A 25,568-nucleotide genomic window follows, 5' to 3' on the forward strand; every position below is an offset into this window, starting at 1 on the left:
AGGACTAGGGTCTGCTGGTATTTACAGAGCTTGAGTCCAGTGACAATGTCCTTACATTAAGGAAAAGACCTGCCCTAGTGGGGCTGAATTTTCATTAAGGGGTCTCTCTGATTAGCTATGCAATGCCCATCATTGTTAGTGGACAAGCTGTGACTAATAAGCCACATTCTACCTAGAAGGTCATAGAATCACAATTTCTGTCTTATATCCTGTGGTGGTGCCATGTGGGAAATAGTGATTATGGTAAGAACTCCAGTGGATGAGTTCGGGATGCATAGCACTCGGTGTAGTGGGGGCTTTTGGGGCTGGGGAGTGCATATATTAATAAAGTTTTTGCCTGATGTTATAGTTACATGTCTACTCTTGTGGTCAGAAAGAAAGGGGTTGGATCTTGGATAGACTACTTCTCAGATTCTGAATTTGGTGACGTCAATTTGCCACCCAGTGACCCAACTTCTTCATCTCTAAAAACCTACCTCATAAGGAGATCATGAAAATTACATGTATCATTACACTTAAGTGCCTAGAACAGTACCTGGTACATAGACAGCACCCAGTGAATACTGGCTCTCATTGGCCTCAATACCTGTAACATGGAGATCACGAAGGTTCCTATATCCTAGGGCTGCTAAGAGGATTTAAAAGAAATAACACATTTAACAAGATGGTGCTATTATCTCTAATATGTAGTCAGGAAAACATACATTTAAAAAACTCTAAATTAATATTATAATTGTTATTATTAAATAGCCATTTATTAAAACTTCAATTAATTGGAATCTTTCCTTCTCTTAAGAGAAAACTGCCTTTTTTTTCCTCCCCCTAAAAGCCCTCTTTGGGATTTGTATCAAAAGAGCAGCTTTCAGAATGTGCTTTCGGCTGACAAACACTGTAGCCTCAAATTCTTGAGGCATACAGTATGGCAGAAAGAGCACTGTATTCAGAGCCGGGGAACTTACGTGTGGTGCAGTTCTATAATTCAGTCTTTTAACATCTTCAAGACTGGATAGTGACACTTGGGGTTAAGTAGTATGAAGCCAGAGTTCTAAAAGATCTTGACCCAGAGAATCAGACTCAGCTTCAAATGCTCAATAATGTGGAAAACATTTACAAAATTGTTTCAAAAGTTGTCGGAACAGAAAAGGTTTTCCAATGAATCTTCAAATTCATGAAAAAGTCAAATGGGCCAAAGTGATTCATTCCCCATTATATGAACCAGAATACTATATTTTCAAGGCTTACAAAAAATCAACTGACAACTGTAAAAATCCATAGTGAGATAACAGAAAATATATTCGACAAAGTACACAAGATTCTACAAAGGCTAAGAAGTCATCAATACCTACTTAACAAATAGTTATTGAGGGCTTACAGATGCTAGACACTAGTGGTAAATTAGACAATAAACAGTGCTCTCAGAGGTGGGGATGAAAACAGCATAGTTTTAGAAGATGGGGCCCCGAGAATCTGGGTAAACTCATTTTGGACCTCAGGTTTCCTGTCTTAAAATGAAAATAAGACTGTTTCTTCCCATCACTCCACGGTGTTGCTACAGAATAAATAAAGTTATGAAGTCTTGTAGGATACAAAGTAGGAAGGGTATAAACAGAAATAAACATGTATATCAGTATCTTTTTTCCTTAAAGTCAGGGTTCATACATCTCAGCACTCTTGACATTTTTGCAGGTAATCGTTATGGGGGGTTGACTTGTTCATCATAGGATGATCATCATCAGCTCATTAGATGCCAGCAGCACTCTCCCGCCACCAGTCAAAACTGTCTCCAGACATTTCCAAATGTGCTATAGGGCACAAAATCACCCACAATGGAGAACCACTGCTCTAAATTAGTGGTTTTTGACCAGATTAAACCCTTGGAACTTATTTTTAAAAACAGATGTCTAATCCCAACCTTAGATCTACTGAATCAGAATATTTAATGTACATCTGGGATGAGTACATTTGTAAAATAAAACAGTATGTATGCAGTTCTGATGCACACCCCTGGTTAAGAATCAAACATTAAAAGACAAAACGACACATATAATATAAAAAGAATTTAGCCCTCAAGGTTTTCGAGCAGCGAATGCTTACAAAGCAGATACCTACATGCCTAGAGTGGAGTCATCATAACCAGGGTGAAGCCATCCTTTGTTTAATTTCTCAAAGAATTTTTCCAAGGAAAAGCCCTGCTAAGGCTAATGAAGATATAGCATTGGTAAGTCAGGGACACTCCCAAAGGAAGCAATAATGTCTCCTTGCTTAGTTCCTAAGCATAGACTCCTGCCTCTTTCTCCTGAAATCCTAGACATCTGCAGATCAAGTCCCTTCTCTGGGGTTTCCATCTCACTGGACGTCATCTCACTTCCATCTTGCTCTACTCTAAGAAAGACTTCCTTTAGTGATGCTGTGGCACAGCTGGACCCTCTGCTAGTTGCTATCATGTTTTCTGATCATTTTATCTCTGGTAAAGATCCCGGTTGATGTGGAATGTACTGCTACTTTTCTCTCTGCTACAAAGCCTATCTTAGTATTAGGAAAGGATGTGTGTTGGTTTTTTACATAACTACCACTACTGATGATGACGACGATGACAACAATAAGAAGAGATATTCACGGAGTCATTTCTGCATACCACGCACTGTGGCTTGTGCTTTAGAGGGCTTGCCTTATTTAGTCCTCCTAATTCAAAGAGCTACCTACTATTTTTATCTACATTTTTTACAGAGAAGAAAGTTGAGTCTTGGAGAGGGTAAAGTAGCTTACTTGATGTCACACAGCTAGTAAGTGGCAGACCCAGGAATTAAACGTAGAAATGTTTGACTGCAAGGCCGGGCGCAGTGGCTCACGCCTGTAATCCCAGCATTTTGGGAGGCCAAGGCGGGTGGATCACGAGGTCAAGAGATCGAGACCATCCTGGTCAACATGGTGAAACCTTGTCTCTACTAAAAATACAAAAAATCAGCTGGGCATGGTGGCGCGTGCCTGTAATCCCAGCTACTCAGGAGGCTGAGGCAGGAGAATTGCTTGAACTCAGGAGGCGGAGGTTGCGGTGAGCTGAGATCACATCATTGCACTCCAGCCTGGGTAACAAGAGTGAAACTCTGTCTCAAAAAAAAAAAAAAAAAAAAAAAAAAAAAAAAAAGAAATGCTTGACTGCAAAGCCTATACTCCTAACATCTGCTTGATATAAAGGAACCAGTCCCTTGAAAAGTTGACAGGGCACCTTTCAGTAGAAGGAAGCCATAGTGACTCATTGAACTGACAAGATCTGACTTTTTGTTGAAGCACAGGTGCTTCATGGGAATTATACACAGGTGAGTGTTAAGTTCAAGCTGACAAACCTAGGTGTTAGTGACTGCTTGATTTTTATTCTCTAAGCTCCTAAAAAATGTTTTTGGATGAAGCTTACCAAAAGGGAGACTCATTTCTGAGATATCTACCAGGTAGAATATCCTTTAGAGACAATCACTGGAGTCCCTTGATTATATGATGACCCACAGATCATGCTCATGATTTAAACTCCCATAATTGCCAGGTGCAGTGGCTCACTACTGTAATCCCAGCACTTTGGGAGGCTGAGGTGGGCAGATCACAAGGTCAGGAGTTCAAGACCAGCCTGGCCAATATGGTGAAACTCTGTCTCTACTAAAAATACAAAAAATTAGCTAGGCACAGTGGTGGGCACTTGTAATTCCAGCTACTCAGGAGGCTGAGGCAGGAGAATTGCTTGATCTTGGGAGGTGGAGGTCACAGTGAGCCAAAATTTCTCCATTGCACTCCAGCCTGGGTGACAGTGCAAGACTCTGTCTCAAAAAAAAACAAAACAAAAAATAAACAAAAATCCCCACAAAAACGCAAATAATCTATTCATGGAAGACAAATGATTTGTGTAGGTGGAAGTATCATAGAGCATGGTTTTTCAATCTCTCTACACTACTGACATTTTGAGCTGGATCATTCTTTGCTGTGGGGGCTGTCCTGTGCACTACCGGAGGTTCAGCAGCATCCCTGGCTTCTGCCAGTAACATGCCCCCAACCCCCAAGTTGTCACGACCAAGAATGTCTCCAGACATGGCCAAAAGTCCTCTGTGGGACAAAAATCACCACCGAGAGAAGCACTGACTCAGAGTTCCCCAAACTAATGAAGCACCTAATAACTGAGTCTTTTCTCTTTAACAGGATGATTTCCTAGGCCAAAGAATGAATTTTCTGAACAAAAGGAAGTGATATTTCTCTTCCTTAAAAGATGATTTTAAAGAACTTCACTAGAAAGCAACTCATGCATTTAACTTTGCTTACTTTACATATTATTTGTTCTTTTCTAAAAAAATCTTTTTTTCCACACAAATAATGAGAGGGGCTTTATACCTTGGTTGGCATACAGATCTGGTAATTAATAATACTCCCATCCTGGGCAAGACCTGGAGCTTTGTTGGTATAACTGGCTTTAGTCCAGGGATGGTCAGAATGAAAAATTCTGCCAAAGGCAGTCAAGGCAACCCAATATGGCAAGTGACACTATCGTTGTAAGCCTTTTGATACAGGAATATTCACACTGGAGGCAAATCACTAGACTCTATTAACTGGATTTTTAGTCAACTCAGCAGGAGTTTAACAGAAGAACAGGAGGCTGTTAACTGTTCTCTTCTGAATTGGGAATTTGGAATGAATGAAGTATTTAAGTTGAGCCTTCTTTTCAGGTTTTTGGACACATAAAAATAACTTGCAGCCACCTGGTGGAAGCAAGACTTTTTTTTTTTTTTAAATCAAGGTCCGGGTGGAATTATAAAAAGGAAAGGAAAGAGAAGTAATCAAGGGAGGCCAAAGCGGGAAGCTGTATTGCTGATCTAACGTGCTGTTCCAGTTCCTTCCTTTGGCTCCAAGTGGGACTCTTCTGGGTACAGTGCGGACAGAAGAGTGTCCTGGATGTCTCACAAGTTTTTCCCATAATTGCATGAAGTCCCCCAAACAATCTCCTTCAGAGACGGGCACAGGCTCCAAAGCTAACTTCCAGATGGACACATGGACTTCTTGAGTCATCATTTTAATAATTACTAAGCTCAACTTTGTTGTTATTACTACATCATACTCATCACATTTTTATATGATGATGGGGGTGGCAGATGGCTGTATTATATTCAGAGAGGAAGGTCTGCCTGTACACATTTAGTGGTAACCTCTTTTCTAGTTCATCCAGATCAGTGGTTCTCAAATGGGGATGATTTTGCCCCTTGGGGGAATTTTGGCCATATCTGGAGACATTTTCTTCATTTTAAAAAGGACAGTGGCTGCTACCGGTATCTGGAGGAGAAACCAGGGATGCTGCTCAACATCCTTTAATACACAGACTAGCATTCTACAACAATTATCTGGCTCAAAATGTCAATGGTGCCAAGGATGAGAAACTTTGCTTTAGATGTGTTTTTAAAACTGAGGACTGTAAACTTATTTGTGTGTAGTAGAATCATTTAATCTGTTACCACTGAAAGTTTTTAAAGAAAAACAGGAAATGTCAGATTGCATCACATAGTAAGAGTAAATACTGTTTTATAAACTTTTGTTTCATGTGTGCGAACATGCACACTGGGTTGCAATATAAAATTTGTTTTTTTGTTTTTTTTTAGACAGAGTTTTGCTGTTGTTACCCAGACTGGAGCGCAATGGCACGATCTTGGCTCACTGCAACCTCCACCTTCTGGGTTCAGGCAATTCTCCTGCCTCAGCCTCCCGAGTAGCTGGGACTACAGGCGCGCACCCCCATGCCCAGCTAATTTTTGTATTTTTAGTAGAGATGGGGTTTCACCTTGTTGACCAGGATGGTCTCGATCTCTTGACCTTGTGATCCACCCGCCTCGGCCTCCCAAAGTGCTGGGATTATAGGCGTGAACCACCGCGCCCGGCCTAAAATTTGTTTCTTATTGTGAGTTGGGGCAAATAAGTTTGAAGTAATTGATCTTGCCCAGTATTTGTCAAACTTTTATGTGCATTTGAATCAAAGAGGCTCTTGTTAAAATGCAGATTCTGATTCATTCAGGCTGGGGTTAGGGCTGAGACTATATGTTTCTTTCAAACTTCCAGGTGATGCTGAAGCTGAGGGCCTATGGATCACACTTTGAATAACGAGAACCTATGCATGATAATTTAAATTCATTCATTAAAATAATTAGAGCAGTAACTATATCACTAGGTATTGGTTGTGAAATCTTGTGATAGCCTATCTGGAGCCCAGCAGTGAGAGAAATAGTTATTTGGTTAATAAATGAGAAGTATTTGAGGATTTAGCATAGCTCATCTCCTGCAATGCAATGTGATAATATTTGATCCACAAAATGTGCTTTGGCTATTCTGTGTGTCTGTGTGTGTGCGTGTGTGTGTGCACATGTGTACTTGCACATGTGTAGTGTGTTTGAGTCTGTTGCTTACTGCTTCCATGCCATAAGTCTGCCATAAGAAAAAAAAAAAACCTGTTCTAAGACACAGAAATATCGTGTGGGTCATGTTAACAAGAATACTGTGACCTTAACGTAACAGAGCAATCAGCTTGGCTTCTTAGAATGATTAATGGAACATTCTCCTCTGGAAAGGAAAACAAATTAACTGTCTTCACCAAATGTCTTCTGGAACACAGAAAGCTGTTCTGCTAAAGACACTTAGCAAAATTCTTCATTGCCTATAAGCTCCAGAGAAAATTCAAGACTGGCTTTATGTAAGGTTTGCCCGAAAGTAAAAGATCTATTTCTATGAATGGCTTTGGAAGGAAATAGCTCGATTAGAAAACCCCTCAGTTTCTTTTGGATAGTAATAACCCATTTAACATGATTAATCCAAATCTATTAATGCCCCTTATATTTTGTATGCAGGATTGCTGAAAGCTCAAATTACCCAGGCAGGGAGTGAAGCATTCCCAAGTTTACGTGGAATAGAAATGTGTTTCTATACCTAAGACTCCAAAAGTAAAGGAATTAATTGTTATCATTTATTTGTTATTGTGAAGTTGTTGGGGTAAGAGGGGATTGACATTTGAATAATATTCACTGCAACGGGGCATCAGAAGCATCAAAACACTCTGTTCATCTCCTCCTCATCCTAATAGAAGAGGAATGATCAAATCTGTTAAAAGCAGATTTGGATGGTGGGAGGTAGAGAACGCATGAAGACACTGGGAATTTGAATGGCACTGGAGGGTCTAAGTCATGAAGAAGAACTTGGATTGTTTTATAATTTTAGCTTGGAAGTATCCTGAGGTTCACTTCCAAGAACCCAAGCAGAGCTTAGATTGGGACCGAATACATGGTTTTCCTCAGCCAAGGAAACTTAACTCCCTAATAAGGTATATATCTTATATACATACAAACACATGCACATATACCCTATTTTAAAATATATATCATATATATAGATACCCATTATGTAACAATATTCAGTAGGTCATGTTACCAATCAAGGTGAGAGAGTGATGGGCTTCTCATTTCCCCCACAACTTGTCTCCAGTTGCTGTATTCCTTTTGGGAAATGACACTCTACAGCTGTAATGCATGGCCTAGGCCATGACTTAACTGCCAGAATTTACTTTGGGGCTCAAAAATAGGTGAAAGAATCAACTGTCTCTTCTTCCTCTACATGCCTTTCCCAGTTCATTTGGATTAGCTTTCCAGTTTCAATATACGTCATCTCACAGATTCTAAGGGATGTCCTAGTAGCCTGGCAGACATGCTCTTTAGCTTCATAATTGAGGACGGTAGAGATGAGGTCACAGTTCAATTAAAATTTGATCTAAAGAGTATGGAAAAGCTCAGCTTCAGACTGATTTGAAGGGCTTAATTTCAGATTGATAACCTCAGGGAAAATCCCAGTCGAATTAACAGAGGAACCTTCCCAATAGTATGGATATGTGTGTGTCAAATTCACCAGTCTGACTTCAAAGCAGTTACAGAGACACAAGAAATGCTGGACTGTGATCCTCTGATTTACCCACCCAGCTCAGATAGCTGTGCCTTATTCCAGTAGATAAAATCTCTGAACCTCTTCACAATGGCACCTTGCACCCTGGCCTCTGTGAGTTTCTTATGGTTTAGCCCCGCCTCCTGTCCTTTTTTTTTTTTTTTTTTTGTAACTAGCTTCAGAAGTTTTCCTTACATACAGAGAACAGCTTAAAAAAACCCTGGTTGAATTCTGCTAAGTTACTAATTATGTTTAAAAGAACTACTTGGTTGAATTCAGCTTGATTTTTTTTTTTTTCTCAGCAAATCAGTTCTATGTTTAGATAGTAATAAACTCCTCCAGTCTGCAGAACAATTGGCACGGCAGTCCCTATAACAAGTTAAGATCATGAAAAAAGGGCCAGTGCTGGTTCAAAATAAATTTAGGGGGCATCACAGCCATGCCCTGCATCAAATCCTGGTTTGTACAAACCAGCTGTAAAGAATATTTTGGGGACAAATGGGGAATTTTGAATACAGTGTATTAGAGGAACATTTACTGACACAGGAAGTAGTGATTATTAACTGTAAAAAGCAAATTTTTTGCTTACTCATTTTAGAAAAAAACTACATAATATATATAATTACATAGAAAAAGATCCAAAAAGATAAACCCACAGATAATAATCTGCAAGTGCTGGGAATACAACATCTCTCTTTTTTTTTTTTTGCTTAGCTATATTTTCTAAACTTTCACAATATACATATGCTGCATTTTAATAGTAAAAGGTATTAACTACTCCCTCCCTCTGTCCTCACCCCCAAAACTCCTGAAGCTCCAAAGGTTAATTCTGATTTATTTGGCAATGCAGTGTGGTTTTGTTGAGGGGGTAGAGCTAGGTTATTTCAAAATTCCTTGAAGGAACAAGTAGTTCTTTGAGATGATAAGGATGATGATGATAAAAGACTCATTGAATTTTTAACTATGCTTATCTACATTCATTATATCATTTAGTCCTCACAAAAACTGTAAGAAGCCAGTTTCGTTACAGATGGGGAAATTGAGGCTCAGGAAGGTGAAATAACTGACCCCAGGTTAGAAAGCTCAAAAGTGGCAAAACCAAGTTTCCTTTTTCTATCCATCTTACTTCAAAGCCCCACTCCTGACCATCGTTATTTTGCCTGTTTCAGAAAGATGTTTTACCAAAAGTAAAAAAGTTACCAGGCTGCTCTACATCAAGCAATTCTAAGCAAACTTGGGGTTAATGTCTTAAAGTGATGGGGAGACTCTCATAGCACCTTAACATGGATATGAAGCTTTGCTTATCAAGGAAAAAATGAGGGCTGGGAAAAGCATTTCCATTTTGATGATGATGATGATAGTGATGATGATGATGGTGGTGGTGGTGGTGGCTAACACTTACCAATGCTTCCTCAGAGCTCGATGCTGCAGATGCACATGGCATTTCACCCTCATAATAACTCCACGATTATCATCCCTGTTATATAGATGAATCAGCTGAGGCTCTTAGAGATTAAATGCCTTGTTCAAGGTCACCCAGCTAGTAAGGATCAGGTCTGAAGGATCCAGAGGCAGGGCCTATGATCACTGCACAGTAAGTCCCATTCAGGGCACTCAAGTCTGCTTATTGCTTAGAGAGGAGATAGCTCACTGTCTCAGTGTCTAGAATGCCATATGCCTCGATTTTCTTTAATCAGCCCCTTAGAAGTACAACTTACTGTATTAGCGAATCCTATGCACCTCTCCCCATTTCATATTTTTGGAAATGGTTTCCCTTACCTGGATAGCTGGTGATATACCTTATAGATATAGTGTAATGCTCCCCTTGTAGCCTAGTATTTGGTACTTTCATCCTCCAGCAGGGTGATTCCTCCTTTGAATGATATGTGCTACATGTATGGTGCTTGAGCAATTTAATAAGGTTGTTAAAATAAGGTTATCTGTGGTTTCGTATATATATATAGCAAATATATTTTGATAGGCAAAGGTTTCATCTTTCAGATTACCCCCTTCAAGGGAAATAGTCACACTCAATTATTGTTCTGCCACATAAACTGGACAAATACACGATTTGAAAATGGAACAACAAATTTAAATCTGTGTGAGGCAAAGAATACTGAGCAGCAGCCCCTTCTGAAGCTGACCACACTGCCTGATTAAGTTCTTATGAGGTGGTTTGGTAAGAGGCCCTTTCCTGATCTGATAACTGCCACGGAGAAGCCAAATGCAGAGTCAATCTGCAAATACTTAATCCTCCAGAAGGCAGATTAAGTGTATAATTGACCTATATAATCCATGTATCATCTCCAGTCAAATGTTCCCTGGGCCTGGTTCACAATGACACGGGGCCTGAAGAAAGCCAGCGTGGATGCAGCATTACCACCAATGTGGATTCCATCCAAGTTCGAGATGGCTTTTTAATCACTCATCTCCGAGCCTGTGAGGTTTAAGCAGATGAATTCACCCTAAGCACATCTCTTTTAATCCCGATTTTCTTCTCAGTCTGTGTCTTCAAGAAGTACAAGGAGGAAAGAAAATTAATTTTTGTTTAGACCTTGAAATCTTAGGTGCTTCTCTTGATGATCTGATCTCTAATTTCAAAAAGCATGTTTTTATTTTGGGGAAGATGTTGAATTAATCACTAGAGAAGGGGGGAAGCCATCTGCATGATTTATGGACACTCCAACTTTAAATCATTGTCTTCAAGTTATTTCTTGAGCTTGTGTTTTCCCCTGTAGCTGCTGTTTTAGTTCTATGGAGATTATTTCATATCCATGTTTTATGTTTTCTTTGAATGTCAACAATAATTTTCAAGAAGGCCAAGCTTCCACTTGAGTCTCACAGCAGTCTGATCTTCTTTTAAAAATGCAGCATCTTTAATATATTTGAATTCATTGTTTTTGTGTAGATTGGAATATTATCTTGCTTTAAATCTTGGAATGTTTTGTTTCAAAATATTATAAACTATTATTTTGTAGCTAGTAAAAACAATATACAATTATACTTCATTTTTTAAGAAAAAAATGATAGAAACATAAAAAATGTACAGCTGCACAGCTGAAATATTATGGGAAACAGTTTTCGGATTCTTTTCTGATCAGCACTTTGTCTTGGATTGATTAGTTTTTTTTCTTAGCTGCTTTATCAAAAAAGTCATTAGTATTTTTATAGAAAGACTATGTAAACCAATTATATTAATAAACAGAGAAATCTTAACTGCAAAAACAAACCAGTTAGGCAACATTATGTCCAAATGTATTTCTCCAATAAATCTAGAGAATGCTTGGTTAAAAAAAATCGGTGAAGATGAATTTGGAAAGCCTGTTCTGAAGTTACGTAATAAAATAGATAAAAATGCAGAACATCAAATATAGAGTCCCAAATGCTATGCCGATAATCTCCCACAAGCACCCACTTCCAGCCAAAAGTACAATGACGTGGCAGAGAGAAAACTAGCTCATAGAGCACGGGGTAGGGGCCTAGTTAAAGCAGAAAATGCACCATTAAATGACCAGCTATTAATCCAAATATTCTCAAATACAAACACACACTAAAACCATCCAGCCTTTTCTACAAGGGCACACTCAGAAGGGCAAAAAAGGGAACAATACCAAATATCGACAACTTAAAGGACTTATCAGGTAAATAAAACCGAGACTTGAAACACAATTAAAAACACAACAGGAACTCTTAGAACATGCCTCTGAATGACAGATGCCAGCAGGAACTAAAAACCAGAGAATGACACGACAGTCAGAATCAACAACCCCCAAACAGCAAACAATCTCGGAGATATAGATTATTTTTCTTCATTCAAAATGTTAATTTGCTATTATTCATTTTTGCCATTTATCAAAATGCAACAATTTGGAAGAAAAATCTCACAGATCAACAAGTCTTTCTCAATAGGTTTCTGCCAATTGTTTAGAAACTTGCCCCAGGACCGCTATCATTAATGAATGGAATTTAAAGAATAAGTTCATTTGCAGCAAGAAATTTAGAGTGGCAGCCTTCACAGACCCTTCTGCCTTGATATTCCTATTCCCTTGTTTAGCTTGGTGGACACAAGAGTCTTGCAGAGCATATATATATAAAAAAATAAACACCATGCTTGAGGAAACAGAAGCTGAAAATAATCAAACATGTTGGTAATCTGATGTTTTGCTGCTAGATTATAGAAAAACAGTAAGTACTGAATTAAATTACTGAGGCTGCATGGTAATGAAGCTTTTTGAGAAGCTCTGGGTTTTTAAAATGACAAATGTTTTAAATCCATGACAGATTCAATAACTTTTTTTGCATGTCACTTAGGTTGCCTAGCACCAATATTCTGTAAATAAGGAGATCAGGTTATTTAGAAAGTAAGAAAGTAAATGACAAAGACACTTGTTATGTCTAAATAAGCTCCTGAATTTTTTTTCTCCATGGGGCCGAGAGTGATGTGCGATACATGACTGTAATAGTTAAGCCTTTGCAATCAGTTATACTCGGGGGGTATAACTAAGACTCTCTTAGGAAAACCAAATTGGGACAACATGAGACTAAATTGTGGGGGTTTCCACAATGTTACAAATGCCATTTTATGCTGATGGATGAAATTCAACAAGAGACTGGAGGTACTTGTGAATTTTTGAATGACCCTAACTATAACTTGCTTTTGGAAAAAAAATTCTCAGTAATATTTCTTTTTTACTATTAATTTACATTAAAGGCTGGAGGGCTTAATTTTGCCTGTGGTCTTCAACAGTCAGGCAAGTCCAGTTTTACCATCTGTGCTAGCCAAGGCTGCACTTTTACTTTTTAAATGAAGATTTGGTTGTACTTTCCTTTAAGAAGTGCCACAAAAGAGATAATTTGCCTTGCTGCCTTCAACAAGGCTACCTTGCTTGTACTTCTGATTTAAATAAAGAGAAGCAAGGGTGGATTATTTGTCAATGAAGTGACGGGCAAACTGCAGATTAAGCATCAAATTCAGTACCAGATTTTTTAAGTTTTAGAGAATACAAGGTTATTGGTTATTCACACACACACAGTAACACACACACACACACACACATGCACACACACACACGGGCCACATAAAACTGAGAATCAGAAGATACTGATCAAAGGAAAAAAAAGGCAACCTAGGCATTGAAAAGAACAATCCACAGGCTTCTTGAAAATTTTTGGTTTGGAATTTAATTCAGTGGAGATGAGCAGAGTGTCCACATTCCTAACTGCAGACCCAAGGGTCCTGCCTGTCTCTGTTTTCAATGCCTATTGGATGGTGGTTGTGCCCCCGACATTCTATGCTCAGTACTTTCATATAAGGCATGCATGCAGAGAAGGGGGGGACCCGCTGGTGAGCTTTATGCATGTATGAGGCATTCTCAGTGGATGTGGGTCATGCTAGAAGATGTACACAGGAAGATTATTTGATTCTAATTCATGCCACTTGGTATAATGTGATAAAACATTTGACATGAGAGATAAGTTCCATTTTTATCCGAGAGAGGACGGGTGGGAATTAAAAAGTAAGAAGGGTTTTGTCAAGGAAAGGTGATGCAGGGGAAAGAGGGGTATCAAGCACAAAAAGGGAATGACTGGAAAAGAGAGAAAAAAAAAAAAAAAAGGAGCCTTTCAACACACGAGGAAAGCAAATGAGCTGGAAGACAAAGCATATAAAAGTCAGAAGCCGCAGAATCAGAAAGCGGTGCCAACAATGAGCTCACTTAGCTGTGGAACAAAAACACACACACATACACACACACACACAAACTCAATATAAATTGCTGAACACAATCACAGAAAAAAAAAAATAGGAACACGGATTCTATAGTAGACCAAAACATTAATGTTCGCATTGGCACTAAAAATATGGAAACCTGGACAAGAGGAGCTCACGTTTCACAAGACAGAAGTAGGCTGCACACTCAGAGCCACACGGAGACAAGAACATCAGCTTCCATGCACTCTGGCCGGGTCTACACTGGCAAATTCGGTGGAAACCTGAGATAAAAATATCCGGCTAAATGAGGTAGCCCCGTCTGCTTTGGCCTGAAAGAGACAGGCAATTTGAGACGGAAGCAGATTCCTTTTTTTTTCTTTTTGCCTCAGTGGCTTGCTTTGCGTGCAGATGCAGTCCCAGTGGAAATAAGATTGCTCGAAAATGATTAACCCTTTGGAATGTGCATTTTCCGAAGTTTGATCTGGGTCTGCAGCCTAGTGTACTCTTTTTTTTTGTACAGCTGCTTCTTGCAAATTTTCAACCAGTGGGTAGGCAGGGGGCACCATGGTTTAAGCTGCAACTGACTGAGCAACTCTAATGTAAATGTTTGCCAAAATCCAGGGGTAAGGATTTTGAGTCTTCCAGGAATGAAATTATCTTTGAAGTGATAACGATGCGACATTTACTGCACACCTGCACGCCACAGCTGGTGTCAGGGAGGCGCCACTCCCAGGAGAGGGAGTTGGTCTCAGCCTCCCTGAGGAGAACATCTCCCTAAAGTAAGGCCAGATTGCAAGGAGGAAAACCATGACCAAGAGGGGTCTTTGCCAGTCAGAGAAAGCTGCCTCACAAGCTTCCTGCAGGAATGAGCCTGCTTGCCGAGAGGCTGTGCGGCGTCCTACGTATCACACAGATTGGGACTGAGACACTGCCACACCAGAGTGCGTTCAGAACAGACACAAGACAGATAAGAGCCTAAGGCAGAGGGAGAGGAAAAGATTCAGTTTGAATCAGAACCAATCCATTTTCTCAAAATGTGACTTATCCTCCTGTCTCTTATTTTGTCACATTTTGGAGGGTCTCCTCCTTGGTTTTCAAGGAGGAGAAGGCATTTACTTACATCAAATAACCTTTCTATGTACATCTCCTCATTGACCTTATCACGCAGGATATCCTGAGAATGGCGGACGAAAGTCACGTAGGCGTCGGCAACATCCATCCCGGGTTTCTGTAAATAAACAGGAAAACAGGAAAATGAATTTTCAGACAGTCGCTCTTTCTTTGTTACCATCCATTTTTACCCTCTCCTTGCCCCCACACACCCTGCAATGTTTCTGTTGGATCACCTCTCTAGTCACGGGATCACTGTCCACAGCCTCGGCTGCTAGAAATTGATATTAGAACTGCTTCCTCTTTCCAGAAATCAAGCCCTGGCTAAGAAGGACATTGAGATTGTAGGATTTGACAAATATTTTTCTATGATTAATTTTTTTCTTGGCAAACTGATCTAATGGATAAATCTTTACTGCATAATCCAGAGATGTTCTCTGACTTTGCCTTGGATTGAAACCCCCATTAAAGAATACCCAAACATACTGTCTTCTACTGTCTGCCTTTAATATATTATTAGAAGGGTGATGGCCTTCCCATTCCCTTTTCCTCTTTTAAAACATTGAGAAAATACTAAGTTAAAAAATTGTATTTCAATCTATACCCCTTCCTACCCGTCTCATTTGTGTGTGTGTGTGTGTGTGTGTGTGTGCGTGTGTGTGTGTGTAGCTTAACCTGAGTGGATATAGTATTTGCTAATTAATTAGTTCACTCAGAGGAAACACTGAATCATTTATCTTTGCTTCCAGTGCAGCCTTAAAGTCTAAGAATTAAAAAAAGAAGAAGAAAAGAAAAGTCAGGAGAAGGAGGAGAGGATTTGATTTTTAAATAAATCAGATTTTCTGGAAAGGTAAGTAGGTGGTTCATCTCGCAGTTAGGAAATTATTTATTGTAAGGAAGTAAAAAAAAGAAGAAAGAAAAAGAAAGAAAGAAAGAAAGAAGAAAGAAAAGAAAGAAAGAAAGAAAGAAAGAAAGAAAGAAAGAAAGAAAGAAAGAAAGCACACTGAGATGTCGCAATCAAAGTTACCTCCAAAGAAACCTATTAAAACACTGTAATATAGGTCATTAGGAGAGTGGCCACAAACCCCTCAAATTTCCACAGTAGATATGTATGTTTGCTAATAACTAAAAAGATTAGTTTTCATTACTGTGATTTACCTTAGATCACAAAGTATCATTTCTCTACTAGACGTGACTGTCAGGCACTGCAAATTGGAGTTAGTTAACACTTCTGTGTAATTTCCAGGGTGAAAATGAGGAAGGTTTAGAAACAGTAGGACTGTATTTTTTTTCCCTGATACAAAGCAAACAATTATCAAGCAAAGGGCCAATGCTTGGCCCCTGGGATGCTAGTAACATTTCTTAACACCTGCTGAAACAATGACAAGGTATTAATTTGAAAAACAATGAGGACATCCCAAAGCCACAGTAGTCAAGTGTTACACTTTCAAGCAATTTTCAGTGAATGGATTGAGCAGGTTCCATGATGGTCCTCTAATTGTTGCAGTTTTATGATGCAAAACAATAGAAGTTCTCCAATGAGGTGTAAGTGATAGCTATCAGTTCTAAGCAGGCACCTTTCTCCTTCTCTCCCTTTGGCAACTGCGCATCAAAAGGCATTCTCAGTAGGAATGGGGACCCCTACCTGTGAGACTTGAGAAACTCATCATTATTGTTTCCATTTCTCCCCTGGTGATGCTTGTGGCCATATGGCCTTTTCCTGGGCACATGCAGCCATCTTAGAGCTAAGGTGCAAAGTCAAATGCAGCAGATCTATCAGTAACCCAAAATATTAGAAGAAACAGTGACTACGATGATGCTTATTTCTACCATTCCTTCTCTTTTCATGAAGTTTCACTGTCTTCGAAGGGGTATTTCATTCAAGTTTTAAAAACTCTGATATTTTAAAAAATCAGTGTGGTTCATCTTCCCCAGGTAGTTAAGAAACTCCATGATTTGCTACCTTCTGACTTATTTTTTTCCAACAGCACTTACCAATAGCTGATATTGTATTATACACTATTTGTGAGTCTGCTGCCTGTCTCCTCTCACTAGAACATAAACTCCATGAACACAGGAATTCTGTTTGGCCTATTTTCTATTGTATCCCCAGCACACAGAATGGTACCTAGCACATATTAGGTGCCCAGTAAATATTTGCTGAATAAACAAATTCAAGAATGACTGAGCAAATCCTTTCTCCATCTCCTATTTCAAGCTCTTCAGTTACACTGTGTGAATTTTCACTGGATCTCCCACCAATTGTAATTTGTGCAAATCATTTAAACTTTTCTGTAAAATAAGAGTTAAAAAAACTTCTCTGGGCTTTAGTTACACTATCTATAAAATGAGATTACTAACAGCTCCCCTACTTACCTTCAAGGACTGTTATGGTCATCGGCTAGAATAATGTATGTGAAAATGTTTGGCAAGCCATATATTGTAATACAAACATGAACTACTATGATTTTTTCTCCCATAATATTATACCATTCCATAGCCTTACCTACCTTTAGAATCTACTCTAGAATCAAGACATTGGACCCAGAGGACCCAATGTCAAAAAATGATAAAGCCTCAGCACAAAAAACGTATTGTTTTTCTCATAATAGAGTCCTCAAGCTCCCACTCCCATCCAATTCCAACAGGTTCGGTTTCCATCTCTTGATGGAACAGAAATAGAGAAGAGGGGATTGAAACAACTGTGTGGACAAAAGAGAGCTATCATTTTTCCGTATGCCTGACAGTGAGGGAGGAGGCTGCCTGACTACACCAGACATGTAGACTCACCAACCGCTGGGGTTTGGGAGTATCGAGGGCAGGGTAAGCCTCCCCTATATCTCAGGAGGCCCTACAGGGAGCGGGTCACTATGCAGCCACTGGGGAAAAACACGGTCACAATGGTGATCCTGGGTCATTGAGAAAAGATTAAATTATAGTCAGTACCCTGTTTAAAAGGGCAGGAAGAATGTGTAATGCATTTCAAGTAGATTTCCAATCAAAAGAGTTAAAATAAGAAACTGTTCACAAATAAGCTCACTCTTAGTTATAGCTAAAAAATATAGATGAGCAGACAGCTGATATTATTAGATTATGCTTTTATATCATAGTGCTACTTCCACACAGTGGAATAAACTTTTAGATGTTTTTTAATATCTTATAATGACATTGTTTATTTCAAATGTGACTCTGACAGACTGATAGAATATGACATAGATTTTAGAGAGCATTTAAACAAATATCTGTATAGTTAACTCCAACCATGTGTGGAAGACAGAATTTGTGAATAAGCGATTCTGTGGCTCGGGAAAAGAAGAACATTTTAATCTGAGCTTGTGACAAATGAGCTCCAATGTCTAGCATCCTAAGTAAGTCCCAATTATGAATATAAATTCTCCTACATATACCAATGGGTCAAAAACTACATCTAAGACCAAGAGATATGCCGTGGGGATTATGCAATGTTTTAAATGACTGGTACTAGAACTTCTCTCCAGTAGTGTGGATAATTAAGAGACAAATCTCAAAGGTGACCAACTGCTAGTGCCCACATGGAACTAAACCAATAAATGTTGCTCATAGGGCAACACAGGTGAACTCAGAGGCTTCAGAGGTAGAAATGACTTGAGAAATTTTTTTTTGTTTTGAGAAATGATTTTATGTGATGGTTCTTAAGGCTGGCTGCAAATATGAAGGACCTGGGGAGCTTTAAAAATACTGATGCCTGGGCCCTGAACCCCAGAGATGCCGTTTCAATTTTGTCTGGCAAGCAACCTGTACATTAATGCTTTCAAAAACTTCCTAGGTGTTTCCAATATGTAGCCAAGGTCAAGAATCCCTGACTTAGTCCATTGGTTTCCAAACTTGTACTACTTATCAGAATCATGTGAAAAACTTATTGGAAGCAATATGCAGGCTCCACCCCAGTATGACTGACTCAGAATCTCTGGAGGTGAGGGTCTGGGGCTCTGGATTAATAAAATAAAAACAATTATGTGCCCATTAAAAATAATAAAAGCGAAATAAATTAATTAATAAAAACCAAAACCAAACTTTGCCAAGTATTACTATGCACATTCTGGTTTTGGGACTGCTGACTTAATAGGCAATAGTCAGTGGTATTCTAGTAAACTAGATCTTTTTTGTTCAAGATGGAGTTTCGCTCTTGTTGCTCAGGCTGGAGTGCAGTGGCGCAATCTTGGCTCACTGCAAACTCCGCCTCCTAGGTTCTCCTGCCTCAGCCTCCTGAGTAGCTGGGATTACAGGTGCACACAACCATGCCTGGCTAATATTTTGTATTTTTAGTAGAGGCGAGGTTTCACAGTGTTGGCTAGGCTGGTCTCGAACTCCTGACCTCAGGTGGTCCACCCACCTTGGCCTGCCAAAATGCTGGTATTATAGGTGTGAGCCATCACACCTGGCCCAAACTGGCTCTTCAAAACCAACAACAAAATGAAATGCCCTAATTTGTAGGGCTTGCCAATTTGCATGGTGCAAATACTCCCATCAAGACTAATTTTGAGCTACCAATGTGCTCTCACTGAAGGCAGGGTTGGAGAGAGATGCACATAATTGACTATTGGGAGCCAGTGCTAACAACTCTACCACTCCCCTGGAAGTGCAGGCTTTATGGTCCAACTGACAGCACCTGATCTTCACAATCCACTCACTCGCCAGGTGACCTTGGGCATGCTAATTAGCCTCTTTGTGCCTCAGTTTCCTCAGCTATAAAACAGGATGATAGTATTAACTCCTTCCTAGGGTTGATTTCAGAAGTAAATGATTAATATTATCTACCATATATAAACAATGTACATAGAGAATATATGTGTATTATGTACTATTGTTTTCTATAAAATTGCTATTTATTTATTAAAAGGTTTATTATTGGTTTATTTACTAAAAGGCTTATTATTTATTTACTAATAGGTTTATTATTGGTTATAATAGCTAATCTTATTAGCTATTAAAGTATATGTTAAAAAACTTAAAGTTTAGCTTTGTCTTAAGTCATTAATAGCTGGTAAAAAAATACTTTTTCTAATATGCACTAAAATAATTACCACTATCCAAATCAAGGTGTTTGTTTATATACTGGATGAAATTATCTTGCAGCATAGCAGAATTTTTAGGAGCACTGGCTTAAATCTCAGCTCTTCCACTGACCCGATGTGGGATCCTGAGCAAATTAACTTCTCAGTGCCTTCGTTTCTTCATTTTTAAAGTGAGGCTATTGTGGAGATAAAATGTAAACTGCTCTAGTGAGTGCTTTATAAGGCTTGGTTGTAATAGCAGTTGTAGTAGCTATTATATTGTGTATCGCCAGTGGTAAATGTACCACATTTTATGACATGCTACATCAACTTCTTCTGCCCCCAAGTGTGAAAACTCTACTATTTCAATTTGCTCCCTCACAGCCTAACGATACAGTTTGGCTGTGTCCCCACCCAAATCGCATCTTGAATTGTAGTCCCCATAATCGCCAGGTGTCATGGGAGAGACCCAGTGGGAAGTAATTGAATTGGGGGTGGTTACCTGCAGGCTGTTCTTGTGATAGTGCGTGAGTTTCCAGGAGATCTGATGGTTTTTTTTTAAGGGGCTTTTTCCCTTTTACTCATTCTTCTCTCTGCTGTCATGTGAAGAAGGACATATTTCCTTCACCTTCTGCCATGATTGTAAGTCCAACCATGCTGAACTGTGAGTCAATTCAACCTCTTTCCTTTATAAATTTCCCAGTCTCATGTAAGTCTTCATAGCAGCATGAAAATGGACTAATATACCTAATGAGGTTTCTAATTTACATAATAATTCCATAAACACTTAATAAGCACAGATCTGGGCACCTGCGTTATGATATAGAGTCCATTTATTGTCCTCCCATCTTTATAATAAATCTGAACCTAGCTTGCAGGAATTATTAGGTTGAACCATAGGAAATGGCTGATATTTGACTTCTTTGACCTTGCCAATATGCCAGTTTCATGTGGTTCAATCTAACATAACCTGATGCTAGTAACAATGGCTGGATCAAGTTTCTCTAGGTGTTTGGGCCTGGTCCACAGGTCACCTGTTCAAACCTGGTTGAGATACCCCCTCTGCTCTGGATCCTATAGAGAACAGACCACAGCTACCAAATATTTGGGTCAAAAGCCTAGAATTTCAATTTCTGTCACTGTTGAAGACCAGTGGAGCCGAAGGCTGATGTCAACAAATTCATCCCCTGTCCAGGTGTGTTCAGTAGAGTGTGAGCATCACACCACCACCACCACATGTGTCCTTCTCTTACACTGAAATTCCTAATAAGTGCCAGGTATGGTGCTGGATGTTCTATGTATGCTGTGTCATTTAATTTCCACAGCAAACCCATGACTTAGATATTATCATCATCTCTGTTTTAAAGATGGAGAAATAGGGCCAGAGAATTTGAGTAGTTAGCTTCCCATGAAAGGAAAATTTATACTTTGGGGGCTGGAGACAGTAAATTACTTAACTTCTCTCCCTGCAGCAGTTATGTGAGCTTTTTAACTATTCTCCATTATAAGAACGATCTACATGAAGGAGTCTGAGGTTTGTTGATGAGAAGTATTATATAAATTCAAAGCCTAATTATTGATTGTACATTCTTTCATTAAACAAACAAAATATATGCTAATGCTAAATTCACTCCAATTTTCTATTTTGTCTTCCTTTGAGAAATAAGCCAATAAACCATTACACACTTAGCTTCCTGGGGAAATGAATTTAAATGTTAATATAAATCCTTTTAGAAAAAAATTTTGACAAATAAGTATTTGAACAAGGAGGGTACTTAACCACGTTCAGAATGAGAAATGCTTAGGACAAGACCCTTGGTGGCTGTTGAGATAAGCTCTCTAAATTTAATATTTTATAATAGACTCACACCTCTTTTGTTAGAAATGGAGAAACAAAATCATTTTCTTTTTCGCTTTATTGGAATATATTAAAATCTCTCCAATTTTATTTTGCTAATAGGCAGGGCAAAGTCTGTCTATAAATGTATCCTGATTTATCACAGGTAATCCCACACTTTAGCATTCATGTGTTGTACTTAACCTCAATTTAAATGTAAATTTTGGGCAACTTGGAGTGCTTTATCTGTGAACTTTGAGAGCTCTCTTCATTAATGAGACCTGCACTAATTATAAGCAGTTTTGTGAGGTTTTCTTAAAACAATTGCTGAACTGACCCCAAAATGAACAAATTTAGAATTTATTAGTTTTTTATTAGGTTGGTGCAAAGGTAATTGTGTTTTTCACAATTACTTTTAATTGCAAAACTACAGTTACTTTTGCACCAACCTAACAAACAATACTGACATCCTTGTACAAGTTTCTCACTTCATGGTTCTCCTTTGAAAGTGTATACACAGGAGGGTTGGTGAACAGGATGAAAACAGAATGAAACACCAGAGGAACCAATGAAAATGAAAGTGAAAGTGAAAGCGAAAGTGAAATGGGTTTATCCTCAAACAGGACCTTTCTCCATGGAAAAAGAAACCATACCCTCTTCTCATCTGAAAAAAAAATTCTACTACAAAATATTCTTGGCATCTTTCTGATGATCCAAGTCAGGAACACACAGTTTAGCTAGTGGCAATTTCTATGGGTACCACTATCAAAATTCTCATGAAAACAAAAAATAAAAATGAAAAACAAAAAAACACTCTACAAAAACAATTTTCAAATACTCACAGGTACATCCACATATTTGGAAGCTGCCTTCACCTAAAGAGGAAAGAAGAGGATGGAAGTGAGGCTGGTGTTTATGTTTAATTGTTCACTGCTCAATGCTGTATCCCCATCAGAATCAAAACAACATGCTGGCACGTGGAGCTGACCAGGAAAAACAAAAAGGTACTGGAAAATAAAATCTGTTTGCTATTTTTTTCAAGCCATAGCCACTGATTTGCAGAAAGAGTGAATGCACATGCAATTTTACTGATTCAGATTCTGTTGCTGGAGTGGGAGCTTTGCATTTTCCTCCCTCCTTTGGAAAAGGAGAAAAGTGACTAGCTAAACCCAAATGGATTAGTCGGGGGCTTACCAGTCTAGAGAAACAACTAAGACTGCTGTTACTTCTTGGGTCTTTGAGTAATTTGGCTGCAGGTTGTCCTAACTAAATACCTTAGTTCTCAGTTTTTCATTAACTCAGATTTTTAAGAGGATGGATGTTCTCAACCCAGAGGGAGATGGGTGTGTGTGGGTAGGGGGACTGTCCAAAGGCAGCTATTAAATCTCCTGAGTTTAGGTGCTAAAAAATTCAGATGGGAAGTGCAGGAAGTAGTCACAAAATTTGTAGTTTTGTAAGGAGGGAGTGTGGTAGTGCGATATAGTGTAATGTTTGAGGGCATGGAGTTTGGAGTCAGACCTCAGTTCTAATCCCGACTCTACCACTTACAAGCTGTGTGACCTTGGACAAGTTACCTCATCCCTCTGAGCCTCAGTTGCCTCATCTGCAAAATGGAGTTATTACTAATAATAGTACCTATTTCAGCAGGTTGATAAGGGTGAATTCACACTTAGTCCCAGGATGTAAACACAGAACGACGGCAGCTAAGATGATGAATTCATAAGCAAATATGGGTGAGCTCTGGGTGCTGTGAGAAAGCAATGAACACCTGGGTTGAGAAATAAAGCCTATGGGAGTATGTCTGATATTCTGTGTGTTTTATTTTGACTCAGGTTATACATGTTTCTCTAGGCACAATTAAGCCCAAGGGGCTACATTTGGGGTCAGAGAGGTTTCCAGTTTTTACTGGAAACTACAAAGCTGCAATGCACAAAAAGCAGTTAGGATGTCTTTTCATATCTCAGCTAGGCTTCCTCCTGCAATTTGGCTGAGATCAATATTAGAAATCACAGCTTCACCCAAATGTCTCCCAGAAAAGTACCCAGGGGAGTGATTTCCTCTATTGCTCTTTTCTCAATGCTACTTTCCAAAATGTCAGTTCTCAAGAGAAAACCGCCAACAGGGTGGGGTGGAAAGAACCTAGAATTTAGTCAAAAGTTCTTTCAGTTTCAGAACTCATTGATCCTGGGGAAATCATGCCAAGTATCGTAGCCTTCGTTTCCAGATTTCTAGACCAAGGTGACAATAATGTGTACTTTGCAGGGCTGAAAGCTTGATGAAGTGAGAAAACACATGAGAAAGTGCTTTGTAAACTTTAAAGCAAGGAACACACATCAATTAGGTAATTATTGAGCGGGTAATGCATTCTATCTTCTTGAATCATTGCCAGGACCCAAGATGATTCCTGGAGTCTCCTGTTACAGATTCTCTTAGAACCCTATGCTTGTTCTTTGTAGCACTGACTGCAATTCAGCTGAAACTGTAATTCAGTAACTTTTCATGCAATGTCTACCTCCCATATAATGTAATGAGAGCAAAGGCTATCTTGGTCTTGCACATGGCTGTCTACTCATTGATACACCTGGTACCTGGCTTAGAAAGGGAACTCAGGGAAAATTTGTAGAGGGAAGGAATGAGAGAAAGCTAATGACTAGTTCTGGCTTCAGGTCGATTGAGAAGCAAGCAGAGGCAAGATCGGATCAAGGAACCACTGCACTGGTCAGTCTGAAAACCAACATAGTGGTCTAGAAAGCTGAACACCTGCAGAGACTAATGAGTACAGGGGAACACACTTAGTCCTTAAAGGGATTTGAGGCAGGCTCTCCAGATTTTGCACAGTTATCGTTTCTACGAAAAGATTCTAAGCCCCATATCTTTCCTCTCCATTCCTATGCTAGAACTTAGTTCAGGAAAGAAGGCTTGCCTTTTTCATCATGTCTCCCCCATGTATAATATTACCTAACATTTCTGTCATATTTTCATTTGCAAACCACTTTCACAAAGTGTCTTCTTTGAGCCACCCTGCAAAAAAGGGGGGCTATTCAATCATATCTATTTATAATCGAGAAACCTAAAATCCATAGAATTTAAAGCATTTATTTGCTCATGATCTCAGCCAGAAGGCAGAGAAGCCAAGACTCCCAGGTGGTCATCTGAGCGCAGCTTTCTCCCTTGGAACCCTTGATCTCCTCATGCTGGTAGAGAAGTATGATGAATTCTAGCATCAGTGGTCAAAGCAGGTGCTGGCAAAGTAATTCTTCTCAGCTAGAAAGCGCCTCCTGTACTCTGTGATGTTGAAGCTAGACTGTGATAGCTGTTTAGACCTTTTTCTAGGGCCCTGTAATTTTTCCCATTCATTCTGATTCTATGCTCTGGAACCACTGTGAACAAATTCATTTCTTCTACACTGAAGCTCCTTAATTGACGACCTAAATATTATGGTTTCCTTTGCAATCAGCCCATCCTTTTCTAGCCAAGGCTCTTTCACTTTCCTAATAGAATATACCGCCAGACTCCCCCTTTTCTCATCATCAACATCTTTCTTAAATTCAATATCCAGTGGCCGGCCATAGTGGCTCACGCCTGTAATCCCAGCACTTTGGGAGGCTGAGGCGAGCAGATCACCTGAGGTCATGAGTTCAAGACCAGCCTGGTCAATATGGTAAAAGCCCCATCTCTAATAAAAATACAAAAATTCCCTGGGCCTGGTAGCAGGAACCTGTAATCCTAGCTACTCGGGAACCTGAGGCAGGAGAATCACTTCAACTCGGGAGGTGGAGTAGGGGTTTTGCTACTGCTGAAATGATCAACCTTTAAACACACCTATTCTCCATTTACCACTAACATGCTGTTACAATCCGGAGAATGACCCCAGCCAGATTCTATTCCTTTACAGGCAATTTAGGATGAGGCAAGTTTCTGTCACAAATGAAAA

The 25,568-nt window shown here is 39.3% G+C and overlaps 1 protein-coding gene across 25 annotated transcripts in view; it reads right to left on the minus strand.

Annotated features, from left to right (window-relative positions):
* CADPS (calcium dependent secretion activator) overlaps positions 1 to 25,568 on the minus strand; it is a 481,539-nt gene that overhangs the window by 24,637 nt on the left and 431,334 nt on the right. For all 25 annotated transcript variants that reach the window (XM_035276026.3, XM_078351389.1, XM_078351390.1 and 22 more), the window contains 2 exons: positions 22,477 to 22,509; positions 14,775 to 14,882 (listed from right to left, as the gene is read on the minus strand). In XM_035276026.3, coding sequence (XP_035131917.1) covers positions 14,775 to 14,882; positions 22,477 to 22,509 — 141 coding nt within the window. The remainder of the gene's footprint in view (positions 1 to 14,774; positions 14,883 to 22,476; positions 22,510 to 25,568) is intronic.

Source organism: Callithrix jacchus, chromosome 15, assembly GCF_049354715.1.
Source record: "Callithrix jacchus isolate 240 chromosome 15, calJac240_pri, whole genome shotgun sequence".
Lineage (NCBI taxonomy): Eukaryota > Metazoa > Chordata > Mammalia > Primates > Cebidae > Callithrix > Callithrix jacchus.